This window comes from Dysidea avara, chromosome 4, assembly GCF_963678975.1.
Source record: "Dysidea avara chromosome 4, odDysAvar1.4, whole genome shotgun sequence".
Lineage (NCBI taxonomy): Eukaryota > Metazoa > Porifera > Demospongiae > Dictyoceratida > Dysideidae > Dysidea > Dysidea avara.
In genome coordinates, this window is record NC_089275.1 from 29,617,022 (window position 1) to 29,633,681 (window position 16,660).

General features: G+C 38.1%; 3 protein-coding genes and 1 long non-coding RNA gene across 4 annotated transcripts in view; 1 reads left to right on the forward strand and 3 right to left on the reverse strand.

Annotated features, from left to right (window-relative positions):
• Window positions 1–16,660, reverse strand: part of LOC136254643 (uncharacterized) — a 217,115-nt gene that overhangs the window by 79,191 nt on the left and 121,264 nt on the right. The window lies entirely within an intron of this gene.
• The window catches only part of LOC136254618 (uncharacterized), a 248,088-nt gene that overhangs the window by 76,627 nt on the left and 154,801 nt on the right, over window positions 1–16,660 (forward strand). The window contains exons 13-18 of the mRNA XM_066047362.1: window positions 56–247; window positions 5,507–5,695; window positions 5,755–5,946; window positions 5,999–6,187; window positions 6,247–6,435; window positions 6,492–6,683. Coding sequence (XP_065903434.1) covers window positions 56–247; window positions 5,507–5,695; window positions 5,755–5,946; window positions 5,999–6,187; window positions 6,247–6,435; window positions 6,492–6,683 — 1,143 coding nt within the window. The remainder of the gene's footprint in view (window positions 1–55; window positions 248–5,506; window positions 5,696–5,754; window positions 5,947–5,998; window positions 6,188–6,246; window positions 6,436–6,491; window positions 6,684–16,660) is intronic.
• On the reverse strand, window positions 2,169–3,270 carry LOC136254642 (uncharacterized). Its single transcript, XM_066047396.1, has 6 exons — window positions 3,124–3,270; window positions 2,986–3,071; window positions 2,771–2,897; window positions 2,614–2,722; window positions 2,464–2,537; window positions 2,169–2,414 (listed from the first exon to the last, which is right to left on the reverse strand). The coding sequence occupies exons 2-6, from the start codon at window positions 3,066–3,068 to the stop codon at window positions 2,280–2,282; spliced, it is 528 nt and encodes a 175-aa protein (XP_065903468.1). The 5' UTR covers window positions 3,069–3,071; window positions 3,124–3,270; the 3' UTR covers window positions 2,169–2,279.
• On the reverse strand, window positions 16,282–16,540 carry LOC136254661 (uncharacterized). Its single transcript, XR_010700647.1, has 2 exons — window positions 16,480–16,540; window positions 16,282–16,420 (listed from the first exon to the last, which is right to left on the reverse strand). It is a non-coding gene; the product is annotated as an uncharacterized lncRNA (long non-coding RNA).

Consider the following 16,660-nt stretch of genomic DNA (forward strand, 5'->3'; position numbering starts at 1 on the left):
ACTGTGTGCATGTTTAATTTACACTGTGTAATTAATTCAAATCATTTTCCTGCAGTTCCTTGCTCAATGCCCCCTAATCCTATGAATGGAATGATTAATTGTTCATTGGGAGATGATGGAGTTCTTTCTTATGAAGACACTTGTGATATAGTTTGTAACACTGGGTATGAAATACAGTCTGGTGATGACATGACAACCTGTCAGAGTGATGGAATGTTTAATGGTACCAGTGCTACATGTAGCAGAGGTGTGTAACACGTAAATTTTACAGTTACAGAAACATGCCAGCTGGGTGATGTTCCTTTTGCATATTTAAACAGTGCGCACCCCCAGAATGCAATACCATTTATTATATATTATGTGAACATAAACACAGACAGTATTGCTAATAGTTGCATAGCTACACACACCTATTTTCCACTGCAACAAGCTCTACTTTAACCAAACTCTAGTTTTACACACAAAGTTGAGAAGTGTAAAACTACACATACATAACAACACTAAGCACTCAATACAAATGAGCAAAATGATAAACATCTACACTAGATAAGCATTCCATTTGTGGCACAGCACATAGCTGGATGTATCAGTAAGTCTTACAAAGAAATTGTACTAGCTTGCAGTTACATACGTATCAGTATCATAATATATAGCTAATTTAATCAATATGTCTTAATCAATGAGTATCAGATATGGCCACCCTTAAATTTATTCTATAAATAAAATAATAAACTAAATGTTGGGATTTTAGCAGTAACAACAGTACCAATATAACATGTATTTCATACAATTAAGGTATGCATAAATACTGTAAGTACCAATTTCATGGTCAACACAAACATGTACCACATGTACATCAATACATGTGGGACTGAATACTGGATAATCACCCATACAGACACATTGATTATATTCTCAGAATAATAAATCTTAATGTTTTGAAGCATTATAACTCACCATGCAGCCCTTGCAGCTACACATACACAATTTCACCAAAAATGGAACTATTCATGACCTTCCAATAGCCACTAGAGTTCCACAATTTCAGATAGGTTTTTCATGAGTGTTGCTGTAACAGGAGTGCAGGTGGAATGTAAGTGGTAGTAAGGTGAGCCACAGCTAGAATTCAAAATAGATGGGAATGGTATTTGAAGGCACCATACCCCAAAATAGCATTTTAGGGGGCAGTTCATAGGCCACAGTCTAACAGAACAAATGTATCTCACCCTTTTAGCACACCCTACTCGTCTGTCCATTGTTGCATTCCTGGGCTTTGCAGAGCTGTAGGCGCATCTGGAAATCAGAAAGCCAATTGTGATAAGCAAAGCCAATGATATGAAAGCAAGTATTGCATGGAATTTGTTAGTCTGATAATGCAATGCAGCAACTTCATCTGTACCTAGGCTGTTTCATCCATATGTTCATGATCTTTGGTTTATAGATTATGTAATGATCAATTAGACATCACTGTGTTTATTTCTACAAATAGGTTGGTTCAATTGTACTCCTACACATGGTATACCAACTTTAGTTCTGTCAACGCACCGATGGTCCGGGCAAAAACGGTCCGGCCGGACCATTTATGCTGTCATAAATGGTCCGGCCGGACCATTTGTGCATGCATAACTGGTCCCCCCGGACCATACATGTCTGTGCAAAAATGGTCCGGCCTGAACATAAATGGTCCGCCTCCAGTCTTTCATTAGCCGGCCATAACGGCACTCCCTACCTCAAGTATTCCGCCACTGTGCCACCAGGGATCCCTCTGCCACCGTAACTAAGCGTCCACAAACGCATGCCTGATGCCGTGGCTTTGCTACAAGAAAGCTATATCAATACCAGTACCTGGACTGAGCATAATATAGCCGACCCTATAGTAGAACGTCTCTTTGCTAGCATAAACAACTATGGTGTACTATACTGTAGTTTCTATTCCAGAACAATTCGTGATTAGAATAATTACACTGTTAATTCGAGTGGATGACTCCTGTGCCAACTTGCATGAAGATCATACAAATCATAGCTACATGTATGAGATTCATACAAGTTGCCACAGGTGTTATCTACAGTGTATGAAGTTCATATTTTCGAATTAACATGCAGTGTAGCTATATTCTGGCACAGCTAATAATAATTAACTGTAGCTATGTTAGGTATAGTTACTCATATCTTGCTACGTAGCTAATTCTGTTACAATTTTCCACAGGTGAATTTTGCTATTAAAATAAGATTATAATGCTAAAGCACTGTAGCTATAAAGATACATGGCATGGTTGCAATTATTCAAAGTCATTAATCTGGTGAATGTCCTGGGAGCATTCGTGGCATGAAAAAGTTTTTACATTCTTGGCCTCTTCAGGCTTCAGGTTGGTACAGATGATGTGTGACCATTGCTTACATTTATCACATCGTACCTGTAAAAATACATTAAAATGTGCATATATTATTGTGTATTAGTCTTACCCAATCAACATATTGTGGATGACTTATACTTTGTTCCCCTGCACCACACATTATACACCTTTCGGTCATATCAACTATAGAATGTGTATATCAAATACCATAATGCAGGCACATTCGTTTGTAGCTAGAGGTCATTATGTACTATAGTACCTGAGTATGAAAGCAATGCAACACCTATATCAATCTGTGCTTGTGTAGTATTCATTCTGCACAGGCTATTTTCTTCAATGCTTCCTGATAGAAACAGCTGCTCAGCCATCTAACAAAAAACTATAATGCTATACTTATAATGATTGTATGATTATACCTTCATGCAGTATACACCACAGTTGGAGGTATCATACTGAATCTTTCTCTTCAGCTGCTTCAACTCAAACTTAGTGATGTCTAAATGGTCCTTTCCTAATATTTCACCCCTTCTCTTGAAGTAATTCCTGTATAAACAGGTGTTCAGCAATTGAAGTCACATTTTCAAGTAACATATGTATGCCAAAAAACTTATTTGCCATGTAACTAACTAACTTTACAGCAGCAAATGCACCACGGCTTGACCGTGAAGGTCCATAGGGATCAAGATAATAAAAGCTTTTCTGCTCCAAGTCCATAGCCTAAAAACATAATAGCGTAACAGATGACAATGTTACTGATGAGCAGACTTACAATGAGAATCCAATGGTTACTACCTTGGTTGTAGCATCCTCCAATGTACTTATACGTGCTCAATGATTCCTAGCAACCAAGGGAACAACTCTCATTGCAATAATTATACATAGCTTAATTACTTTGTTATTGTGTGCAAAATGTTACTAACCGCTTTGCAAAAATCCGTTAACAATACATCAGGATCTTTCTTTTCGGTATTAATGTCAACCGGTAGCACTGGCTTTCGTGCAAACATGAGTTCAAATGGTGAGTATTGTGTAGATTCTTGTTTGGAGGTATTATAGCTATAAACACATGTATCCAAAAAGTCTTCCCATTGCTCTTTCTTATGATCAATAAATTTCACAATCATGTTCTGTAGTGTCTGGTTAAATCGTTCAACCAAGCCATTGGCCTAAGGGAAATATATATACTTAATCGACAATCTGTATATGATATAATAACAATGTAGTTGTATAATTGCTACGGACACCAATGCAAGAAAATTATACCTGCGGATGATAAGCAGTTGTTAATCTGTGATCAATCTGGAGCAATGACATCATTCGTTTATCAAGGTGGTTGTTAAATTCTGTTCCCTGATCTGTTGTGATGACTCTAGGAATTCCCATCCTCATGAAAATCTATAATAAAACACAGATCTATAAATAGATATCATTTACATAAAGCTACGTATATAGATACCTTAAATAGAGAATTAGCTACTTGAAATGCACTTTTGTCCGGGGTAGCTATGGCCTCTGCCCACTTTGTGAAGTAGTCAATAACTGTTAAAATATAGCGATTTCCTGCAAAAAATGTGTGCAATTTTTACAGAATAAATAATAATAATTGATGCTGATTCATGCATGCATTGTGAAAAGTAAGTGCATGGTGATACCTGTGACAAGTGAATGCCAATAGCTATATTATATTTTAGTGATGGTCACTATATTAATATAATATGTTTGCCACAGATCTCACCATTAATCTTTACAGAGCCATTGCATGCTTTTACTGTATACATACCTGCTGGAGACTGATATGCAATTGGGCCAACAAAATCTACGCCTAGATGATACCAGGGAGCCTTGACTGGTACAGGATTCAGTGCAGGGGCAATAGTTTCTAGCTTTCTGTTCACATGCTGGCAAATATCACATCGTTGCACCTATGCATTCCGTACAAGATATGGCATTACATTTGTATTACATGCTCATGCAGAGTGCATCTTACAATTTCTTTAGCATCCTTAGATACCCCTTTCCACATAAACCTCTCAGTAATTCTTGCCAGTGTCTTCCTGTATCCAAGATGGCCAGAGGTCTGATCTCCATGACAAGCTTGTACAATCCTAAGCTGTTCCTTTCTTTCTCTAATGTATCGAACTTGTTGCACCTGAACATGCAAATTAAGAAATGATATGGCTACATATACATGCATGTATGTGCACTATAGCCACACCTCATCCTTTCCTTTATGTTTTTTTCTAAACACCAATTCTCCATCAACCACACAAAAGTTTGCTGCCTTTCTTCTTACAATTCGCTTCTGATTTTGAGTAAGGCCTTCTCTATACTGCTTCCTTGTCACATAAACATAAACATCTTCTAGTGTGTCAGTTTCCAATTCGTCCTCGAAATGGTTATCCTCCTTATCAGTATTATGAGCCATCACTGGAAGCAAGCAACTTGCGCCACTTCAAGTTGCAGATTATTCACTCTAAACTTGATCTCTGAGCCTTTCGTGTTCGTTAGAGCTAGTATATAGTCCTGCTGTAGCTGCAGTATAGCCGCGGATCCTCAGTCAGTAAATTGAACGCCGGCACGCGACTGCGTCGTATCGAATCTTGCTCCTTAGCCGGATATGCTGTATAAGCTAACTACCAGACTCCCTATACCAACAAGATACGGCCGCAACAACCAGTTATACAGTCTATACACTCCAACTCTGTCTGCTATTTGAGCTAACTAAGCAGTACTGAGATATCTATTGGATTTAGTTTATGTCAGCATGCTGAGAGATTTTGCGAGATTTCTTTGAAGGCACCGCTTCAAAGAGATGAGGCTAACCTATATTTGGTGTATATAGCTATTCTTGTCGACTGTACGGTGGCAAATAGTCGTTGCAGTTTAGTTTGGTAACCCGGACCATTTATGTTCGGGTAGGACCATTTATGTCGTCATAGATGGTCCGGCCGGACCATTTATGTCGAACATATTTGGTCCGGCCGGACCGTTTATGCACCCGGACCAAATATTTTGTTACAGTTCACTGTGAAACATGTTAGCTTCAGTGATATAGTTGGTTCATCTTCTATGCCAGTACCAAGCATGTTACATAACTTCAATTTATTGTAATACAATGAATTATGTAATTGAGTCATTTTCACATATTGTAGTTACTTGTCCAATGCCTACTGGTCCCATGAATGGAATGATCAATTGTTCACTGGGAGATGATGGAGTTCTTTCTTATGAAGATACTTGTACTGCTACATGTGACACTGGGTATATGTTAACTGGTGATGCCATGAGGACTTGCCAAAGTGATGGAATGTTCAATGGAACTGAGGCTATGTGTAATAGAGGTAAACTGTGTGCATGTTTAATTTGCACTGTGTAATTAATTCAAATCATTTTCCTGCAGTTCCTTGTTCAATACCCTCTAATCCTTTGAATGGAATGATCAATTGTTCATTGGGAGATGATGGAGTTCTTTCTTATGAAGACACTTGTGATACATTTTGTAACACTGGGTATGAGATACAGGCTGGTGATGACACAAGGACCTGTGAGAGTGATGGAATGTTTAATGGTATTAGCGCTACATGTGGAAGAGGTTAGTAACATGTAACTTTTACAGTAAATTGGTCAAAGTAATTTTAATGTAGTTACCTGTCCAATGCCCCCTAATCCTATGAATGGAATGATTGACTGTCCACTGGGAGATGATGGAGTTCTTTCTTACAAAGATACTTGTACTGCTACTTGTGACACTGGATATATGCTAACTGGTAATGCCATGAGGACTTGTCAAAGTGATGGGATGTTCAATGGATCTGAGGCTATGTGTAGTAGAGGTAAACTGTGTGGGTGTTTAATTTGCTCTGTGTAATTAATTCAAAACATTTTCCTGCAGTACGTTGCTCAATGCCACTTAATCCTATGAATGGAATGATCAATTGTTCATTGGGAGATGATGGAGTTCTTTCTTATGAAGACACTTGTACTGCTACATGTGACACTGGGTATATGCTAACTGGTGATGCCATGAGGACTTGTCAAAGTGATGGGATGTTCAATGGATCTGAGGCTATGTGTAGTAGAGGTAAACTGTGTGGGTGTTTAAATTACACAGTATTAATTCAAATCATTTTCCTGCAGTACATTGCTCAATGCCACCTAATCCTATGAATGGAATGATCAATTGTTCAATGGGAGATGATGGAGTTCTTTCTTATGAAGACACTTGTTATACATTTTGTAACACTTTTTATGAGATACAGGCTGGTGATACCATGAGGACCTGTCAAAGTGATGGAATGTTTAATGGCACCAGTGCTACATGTGGAAAAGGTGTGTAACATATAAATCAAGTAGTGAAGTGCACAGAAGAAACTACAAAATGTATTAAAACATGTGTGGTGACTAGTTATGTGTAGGGATAGTCTCACTATTTTAGCCATGAATTACACAATCATTCTTGTTTGGAATGTATTGTCCAGTAACTATTTTTGTATCATCCTCATCATAATTTTCTTGTTATTAAGAGTAGGAGATTTCACATCTCGGCTTGTGTTACTTCTATTGAGTACAAGTACAAGAAAATATTAGGAATTTTAAGTTCAATTAGTGATCATAGAAAAAAGTAGGGAAACAAGGGAGGTCACCTACACCTGCAGATAAATTAGTAGACATTTAATCCCTACTTCAGTCTATACCCATGACTGAATTGTCCACTAGTATATCTGCAGGTGTGTAACATTATTATGACTAATGAACCCACGCATACTGCATCAAAAGAAAGAATGGCACCAGAGTTAATGTTTCATCTGAACACATGCCCCAACTATCAATTACTGATTCAAATGGGAAGTAGCCATTACACTTTGCTTTCAACTATGTTCAGCCCGCTACACAGTGCTACAAATGAAGGACAGTAGGAGAAGTGTCTCTACAATCAACCACACGATTTGCTTGCCTCAATTGACTCAAAAGTGAAAATGGTCATTGTGCTTCACTTTCAACTATGTTCCGCCTATTACACAGCATTACAAACAAATAACAGTAAGAGAAGTACCTCTGCAATCAATCCAGGCTCCATGGAAATACAGACAATTCCCATTTACAAACGTAGGAAAGCCATCAAGCTACCATTATATGAGACCTTGGGATTGCCAACAAAAAGAAATGAGACACAAAGGAGAGCAAAGGTAAGTCCACGATGCAAGCATTCTACATACTGTGGTATGCCAAAAGGCACCGTCGGGCTGAAGCAACATCAAAATAGTGAAAAATCAAGCCTGTATCTTTAGCCGTTATTGAATTATGCTTGTCTGAAGGCATTAGTCAGTCAGTTAGTCAGTGGAAAATTCCACTAAAAGTTTCTTTTTAAATTTCTTAGCAACATCTCTGAAGCATTTCAGGTAGTACTGAAGGTACTTTTTGGCTTGACCACTACTGCTAAAGTGCCATGAAGGTATTGCAAGACTGGTTTTAGGATGATATCTTTGGCCAGAAAAGCCCAAATCTTCATGATCTTTAATGTATACAATATTTATTCATACTGATTATAGGATCAAGACACACGGTAGTGTGTCGTGTGGCCCAAGAAGCCGGCACACCACACAGTGAGTATATTCACAGGAAGAAAGAAAACATGATTTTCACACCTTTGTAGCTCCGTGATCCCTTATCTGATTGGAGCTAGTTTTACTACAGAAGTGTCCGCCAGGTAGGCCACACCACATACCAAATTTGAAGGAAATCACCCTAGCCGTTTCTGAGATATGAGTGGCCAAAGTTTCATTTTAATTTCTTTGTGTTTTTCTTCTTAAGCCATAGGGGGGCTACAGGGGCTTCGATTTCTTTTTGCACACTTTGCAAAAATTGCTATAAAACACAAACTTGTAACTCCATTGTATCGATATTTGGCACAATTAAAAAAATGATGTTAATGCTAATAAATTTTAACAATGCACACAGCCATTATTGAAATTTTTTAGCATGAACATCATTGCAGCCATTTCTTGGCCTCCACCTTTGATTTCACAACTTTTTTCACCCAGGCTTTGTAAGGCCACATCATTTTTTCACAGCTTGGCTGTTTTTGTGTGGATTAGCTTATCTCGATTGCATAATTTTTACACACTGTTGGTTTTTTCGTTGTATCTTCCTGGTTTTTAGCTCAATTTCTTTCAAACCACAAAAGATTTGAGGTTCAATAGTTGACCTATTCACCCACCAATTGTCAGCTTCTTCCCATACGTGGTTTACCCTGTAGGCGTGACAACATATTGGTGTTATTTTTCGTAAATAATCACTCATACCTCTTTGCCTGTTTATCGTATTCCAGCCAAAGTTGGTACTGCGATGCGCCTTTATACCCCCCTTCTGTGTGCTAAATTTCAAGGTAGTTGGATATTGCGTTTGAGTTTTATAGCTATTTTTGTAAGTGTGCGAAAAGAGGAAGAAAAACAAGAAGAAAAAAAATGAAGAAACTAAGCCAATTTTTGAAGTTGCATATCTCGGGAACGCTTGAAGCGATTGCGCTCAAATTTGGAATGTGGAGTGCTGAAGTTGGAGGGTGTGTCCACAGCAAAAATCGTCTATTTTCGTCAAGGAAGCACAGAGCTACGGAGGTGCAAAAATTGCATTTTCGTTCTTCCTGTCAATATACTCACGGATGTTGCGCGCCGGCTTCTAGGGCCGCACTACACACTACCGTGTGTCTTGATACCACAGGCATAAGTGTGTATATATCAGGAAAAGCACAAGTGCCTGTGGTATAACTAATATGTGCATGTGGTTAATCACCTACACATGTGGGAAACTGCTTGCATGCTTCATAAGTATATTAAATTTTATATTGGGTTTTGTGAATCTCAATAGTGGACACTGGAAACAAGCTAACAATAATAACAAGGTGCTACTGTACTAAGAGTTCGAATGTACATACAATGACACGACCATATGAAAAGTTCGATTGTGGGTTTATACAGTGAGCAAGGAGACACAGGACATCAAACCGTGACTTGATAATGATGGTTTAATGCTGTTATAAGTGCTCCCAGGTATTCACTATAATAATCATGAGTAAATTATAGCCATAAATAGGGATGCGGCGATTATGCCTGCATAATTTTGGGCATAATAGGTATGTGTGGGAATCAAGAATTTAGCTAGCATTTGAGGTGATTATAAAACTTTAACAGTAGGAAAAATCTGTAGATTGCACAATTTCATTAAAAAAGATCGAGATACTCTAATAGAGCAATCAGAAACTCTAATAGAACAGTCACTGAATATTGTTTATGCTAATAAAGCAGTCACATTCAAATGAAATACTCTAATACAGCAACCAGCTAAAGAATTCAAGACTATTTGAAGCTTAAACATCAATGAAAATGGCCTGATACAGCAATGAACTGGCATTATTAGCCAATTGTGGTGACATAATTTTAGGAATCGTGGGCAATTCTCAAAAGCATAATAGGTGATATCTTGAGCACTGCTCAAAAGCATAATGCTCAATTTTTGGGGTATAATAGCCTCATGCCTAGCCATGAATAAAATTACAGCCATGCATCAATACTACTTCACCACCAATGACTCAATCTATTTAGCATGTTGTGCGTAACATCGAGACACAGGACATCAAAACAGCTGACAAGATCGCTTTAGAAAAGGTTCAGAGGTGTGCTGCACAATATGTCAAAGGTATATACTCCTATCATGCCAGTGTAACACAGATGGTTAACGAATTTAAGTAGGAATCACTAGAGTCTCGAAGAGAACAGCTCTCCTTATATGCTATACAACATTCTTAAACAAAATGTCTATTTACCACCTGAATACATACCTGAGTTTCATCTGCAGACATCACGGTACCAGCTACAGACCAGATCATGCCATATGTTCAGACTCATCGAACCATTTTGCAATACTGACAGCTACAAGTACTCCTTTATACCATCAACATCAAGGCAATGGAACGTACTACCTCGCTACATCTTTGAAGCGGAAAACACTGACATATTCAAATCTCTGCTACGTAACTATTATTTTGCAATCAATAGCTAACATTATTTATTATATCAAGACACACGGTAGTGTGTCGTGCGGCCCAAGAAGTCGGCGCGTAACACCCGTGAGTATATTGACAGGAAGAAAGAAAACGCAATTTTCGCACCTCCGTAGCTCTGTGCTTCCTTGATGAAACAAGACGATTTTTGCTGTGGACATGCCCTCCAACTACAGCACTCCACATTCCAAATTTGAGCGAAATCGCTTCAAGCGTTCCCGAGATATGCGACTTCAAAAATTGGCTTAGTTTCTTCGTTTTTTTTTCTTCTTATTTTTCTTCCTCTTTTCGCACACTTACAAAAACTGCTATAAGACGCGAACGCCATATCCGATCGCCTTGAAATTTGGCACACAGAAGGGGGGTATAAAGGCACATCTCTGTACCAACTTTGGCTGGAATACAATAAACAGGCAAAGAGTTATGAGCGATTATTCACGAAAAATAACACCAATATGTTGTCACGCCTACAGGGTAAACCGCGTATGGGAAGAAGCTGAAAATCGGTGGGTGAATAGGTTAACTATTGAACCTCAAACCTTTTGTGGTTTGAAATAAATCGAGCTAAAAACCAGGAAGATACAACGAAAAAACCAACAGTTTGTAACAATTACGCAATTGAGATTAGCTAATAAAAAACGACTGCTTGCCACGCCTACCAGGTAAACCGCTTGGGGTAATGCTTTGAAAATCGCTGTACAGATGGAGTTATCATCTTAGAAAGGCTCTTCAATGGTGTAGAAGAATCAGACTTAAAGCCACGGAGTTATAACACGAAATCCAACTTGGTGTAGCAAGTGCGAGATCGAGATACTCTAATAGAGCAGTCATCCTAATAGAGCAGTCATCCTAATAGAGCAGTCACCCGAAGAGAATTCAAGAGATCAGCTAGAAACAAGTAACCTGTATAGAGATCAGCTACAAACAAGTCACCCTGTAGAGAGATCAGCCACAAACAATTCACCCTGTAGAGAGATCAGCTAGAAGAAGTTACCTTGTAGGGAATTCATGCAACTATAGATAGAGATAATTCAGCTAGAAGAAATCACCTTGTAGAGTTCAGCTACAAAGAAACCACAATGTAGAGAGTTCAGCTACAAACAAATCGCCCTGTAGAGAGATCAGCTAGAAGAAGTTACATTGTAGAGAGTTCAGCTACAAAGAAACCATCATGTAGAGAGTTCAGCTGCAAACAAATCACCTGTAGAGAGTTCAGCTACAAACAAATCTCCCTGTAGAGAAATCAGCTAGGAGAAGTTTCCTTGTAGAGAGTTCAGTTACAAAGAAACCACCATGTAGAGAATTCATTTACAAACTAGTGACCCTGTAGAGACATCAGCTAGAAGAAGTTACCTTGTAAAGAGTTCAGCTACATAGAAATCATTCTGTAAAGAGCTCAGCTGCAAACAAATCACCTGTACAGAATTCAGTTACAAACAAATCACCCTGTAGAAAGATCAGCTAGAAGAAGTCACCTTGTAGAGAGTTCAGCTACAAAGAAACCATCATGAAGAGAGTTCAGCTGCAAACAAATCTCCCTGTAGAGAGTTCAGTTAGAAGAAGTTACCTTGTAGAGAGTTCAGCTACAAAGAAGCCATTCTGTAAAGAGCTCAGCTGCAAACAAATCACCTGTACAGAATTCAGCTACAAACAAATCACCCTGTAGAGAGATCAGCTAGAAGAAGTTACCTTGTAGAGAGTTCAGCTACAAATTTAAAGAAACCATCATGTGGAGAGTTCAGCTGCAAAAAAATCACCTGTAGAGAGTTCAGCTACAAAGAAACCAGCATGTAGGGAGTTCAGCTAGAAGAAGTTGGCTTGTAGAGAGTTCAGCTACAAAGAAACCATCATGAAGAGAGTTCAGCTACAAACAAATCACCCTGTAGAGAGATCAGCTAGAAGAAGTCACCTTGTAGAGAGATCAGCTAGAAAAAGTCACCTTGTAGAGAGTTCAGCTACAAAGAAACCATCATGAAGAGAGTTCAGCTACAAACAAATCACCCTGTAGAGAGATCAGCTAGAAGAAGTCACCTTGTAGAGAGTTCAGCTACAAAGAAACCACCATATAGAGAGTTCAGCTGCAAACAAATCACCCTGTAGAAAAATCAGCTACAAACAAATCACCCTGTAGAAAGATCAGCTAGAAGAAGTCACCTTGTAGAGAGTTCAGCTACAAAGAAACCACCATGTAGAGAGTTCAGCTACAAAGAAACCATCATCTAGATAGTTCAGCTGCAAACAAATCACCTGTAGAGAGTTCAGCTACAAACAAATCTCCCTGTAGAGAGATCAGTTAGAAGAAGTTACCTTGTAGAGAGTTCAGCTACAAAGAAACCATTCTGTACAGAGCTCAGCAGCAAAAAAATCAGCTGTACAGAATCCAGCTACAAATAAATCACCCTGTAGAGAGAACAGCTAGAAGAAGTTACCTTGTTGATAGTTCAGCTACAAACAAATCACCCTGTAGAGAGATCAGCTAGAAGAAGTTGCCTTGAAGAGTGTTCAGTTACACAGAAACCACTATGGACAGTTCTGTAATAAATATATGTATTATATATATAATTTGTACATTTACTGATAAAATCAGAAATATTTAATGTACATCTGCTTCATCTTTACTTCTTCCTGTGGTAAAGAAAAAAAGATAGGTTTAAAAAGTCTCAAAGCAGGCCATAGGCCGGCTTTGGGGTATACAAATACAAAAAGAAGTGAAATCTAATCCAAAACAGCCAAGCTGTAAAAAAAGTGTGCGGCCCTCAAAAAGGCTATGGTGAAAAAAGATGTGAAATCCAAGGTGGCGGCCAAGAAATGGCTGTGATGGTAGGTTAATGGTAAAAATTTAATAACGACAATTCAGGTGAATTTTGTGCCAATTGACCAAGCGGCACCAAAATTCACCTGAATTGTTGTTATTAAAATTTTTACCATTAACCTACCATCGCAGCCATTTCTTGGCCGCCACCTCATCTTTTTTCACCATAGCCTTTTTGAGGGCCGCACACTTTTTTTTACAGCTTGGCTGTTTTGGATTAGATTATATCTGTGTATATTCTTCTGTTTGTGAAGTTTTCACAGCAAAATTAAAATAAAAAAAACACAACTCAATTTATAATGATCGTTTAATGCTTTTATAAATGCTTCCAGGTATTTACTATAATAATTGTAAATAAATTACCGTAGACTCTGGTTATTAAGAGCATGAGCCTATAGGAATTATTTTGTGAAATACACTATGCTTGTTAAGCGCATGCGTTTAATAAATTATTGTGACGGGATTCTGCTAGGGGAGATTACTCATGTCTGCCATGTTTTTCTAGCAATTTAGTTACCAGTGTTTATCAAATAACTTGCTTCAGTCGAGGAAACAACAGTCCTGAAAGTCAGGTGCAGCTATCATCAATACAGGCAGTGGTATCTGCTAGACACATGCCTGGCGGAGTATCGAGTGTACTGTGATGCTTCTGGATTGTTTATTGGTATTTTGCTACCATTTCACATAGCACGAGCTTGCAGGAGTGATTTCAACTATATGCACTTAACAGGAGGTGTTTAGCGCAAGTATTTCATATGCACTTAATAAGCAATATGCACTTAATAACTGTATACGCCTAATAACCAGAGTTTACGGTATATCCAATAAGAAAATTATAGTCAGGCATGAATACCACTTCACCTCTAATGGCTCCATTTACATAGCGTGCATTACGTAACATTGATATAGGTGTCAAATATGGTATTATGGTGCTCACATGTATCAAAAACAGCTTTCATTTCAGTCAAAGAACTACACACACGCACACACACACACACACACACACGCACACACACACACACACACACACACACACACACACACACCAAAACAGCCAAGCTGTGAAAAAAGAGTGCGGCCCCCAAAAAACACAGGATGAAAAGGATGTGAAATCCAAGCTGGTGACCAACAAATGGCTATGATGGTACGTAGGTTAATGACAAAAATTTCAATAGCAATGCTTCATGCGAATTTGTATTGCCTTGTCCTGGATTTGGAACCAAATTCACCTGAATTGTCATTATTAAAATTGTTTTCCATAAATGTACCATTACAGCCATTTCTACCACCATGGTTTCACATCTATTTTCATCTTGGGGGCTGCATCCTTTATTCACAGCTTGGCTATTTTAGTGTAGATATCATTTCTTTTTGTATTTGTATACATCAAAGCAGACCTGTGGTACTTTTTTACTTGTCTTTTTTACTCTTTACTACAAAAACGTCAATTGCTGAATTCTGTATGATGATGCAATTATTTTGAAATAAGATAAAATGGAATCCGAGGAATGTGCGAAAATGGCTGGATTTTGCTCAGTGGGTCACATACTGTATGAAAATTATCACTTGATCTCTCTCCTACAGGTTGGCTGGCTTGTAGCAGAAATCTCTACAAGGTATATAACTTGCTTGTAGCTGAACTCTCTTCAGAGTGTCTTCCAATGTATCTACAGGGTGACTTGTTATATGATGAACTATGATTTGTTTGTAGCTGAACTTTATACAGGATCGCTTGTTTGCAGCTGAACTCCTGCTGCTGCTGAACTGTCTAGGGTGACTTTTTGTAGTTGAACTCTCTTTGGGGTGAGCTGAACTGTACAGGATGACATTTCTTAGCTGAGATCTCTACAGGGTGATTTGATTGTAGGTGATCTCTTTTCAGGATGACATTACTAGCTGATCTCTCTTAGCAACGAGTCTGTTTTGCTTTTTCCACCTATTTTTCTTTCCAGCAATTCTTTTATTTTTTTCCCATTACGCTCTGTATTTTGCTCAAGAATTATAAATTATACTCAGCATTAATATTATTCTTAATGTGACCGGATTTCATATAACCCGGCTTCTACACACACAAAATCAAACTTATGTTTTTACCAGAAATGGATTGCTGGTCTAGTACACTATCATATTCCACTCTGTATTACTGGAAAGCCTGGTTTCTGCAGCAGCTTTTTTCCGACCCTGTCAAAGCCACAAGTGGAAGATTGGCGCCATGAAATGGCCATGGCTTGTTGTAATGGTGTGTAGTGAGCTGGAACTTCACCGAGAACTCACCAATAGTGTTCTCGATCAATTTGGAGTGATTTGAGGGCCATACCATTCTCTTATGTAGGGAACCAAATAAGCTGTGATTGTGGGATTGAATTTTGCCAAACAAGCTACTATTGTGGGATTCAATTTTAATACATCAGCAGTAGTTTGATTTTACTTTTGCTAATATAGTAATTTTAAGAGACTATAGTGTTAATTATGTTCTTTAATTACTACATTTACAAAACTAAAAAAATAACCACTGTTTTTATTAAAATTGAATCCCACAATCACAGTTTGTTTGGTAAAAATTCAATCCCACAATCACAGTTTGTTTTATTCCCTATATAACAGAATAGACATAACAGTATAACATCAGAAAAATCTAATGATTTCTGTATATAGTGTGTACTCCTATTAGGTGTGCAATGTCTCGAGTTAATGAGATATACACACTGCCTTAACGAGACATAAGGACTATAGCAGTGCATATATCTCATTAACATTTTGAGTCAGTGCAATATGTGATATGCACTGGCTTTCCTTTGATCTGAAGTATGTAAGTGGTACATGTATTAGTTATACCACGGGCAAGAGTGCGTATATATCAGGCAAATCACAAGTGCCTATGGTATAACTTTTCTAATCCAAACAGCTAAGTTGTAAAAAAAGAGTGCGGCTCCAAAAAGGTTATGATTGCTCGAATGTGGTTGGTGGTGTTGTGGCTCAAATGTGGTTCGTGGTTTGCCAGTGACCATGTATGAGTTGGGGTTGTTCCACACAACTTACACAATATTCAAATTTCATGATGGCCATGAAAATTTCTTGCCATATGGTAAACATACAACAATGTGTAACAACGTTAATCAACATCACATCAAGACTTGACTAAAAATAGTTCCAACAATAGTGATGATTTCTTGTATGTCAGCATGACGATACTGAGACCTGTAAAAGAATAAGCAGGCACTGAAGTTAACCTTAAATTAAACACTCATGCAACTGACCTGGAACATTGGTCGCAACACCAAAAACACTTGTTTCGATATCTGATGACACAGCACTGAATTAAAAGAGAATGTACAAAAAATCAATATGCCGGGCTGTATCAATAATAGCATGGATAATCAAAATGAACAAAAATTATATCCCAGGCTAAGTGAATGAATAACATAACTGTTGGGTAAG

Excerpts from the sequence above, each read along its gene's own strand:
- LOC136254642 (XM_066047396.1), bottom strand. The coding sequence starts at position 3,068 with ATGGACTTGGAGCAGAAAAGCTTTTATTATCTTGATCCCTATGGACCT. Across the intron at positions 2,898-2,985 it reads GGTGCATTTGCTGCTGTAAA|GAATTACTTCAAGAGAAGGG; the intron begins GTTAGTTAGTTA and ends CTGTTTATACAG. Across the intron at positions 2,723-2,770 it reads GTGGTGTATACTGCATGAAG|ATGGCTGAGCAGCTGTTTCT; the intron begins GTATAATCATAC and ends GTTTTTTGTTAG.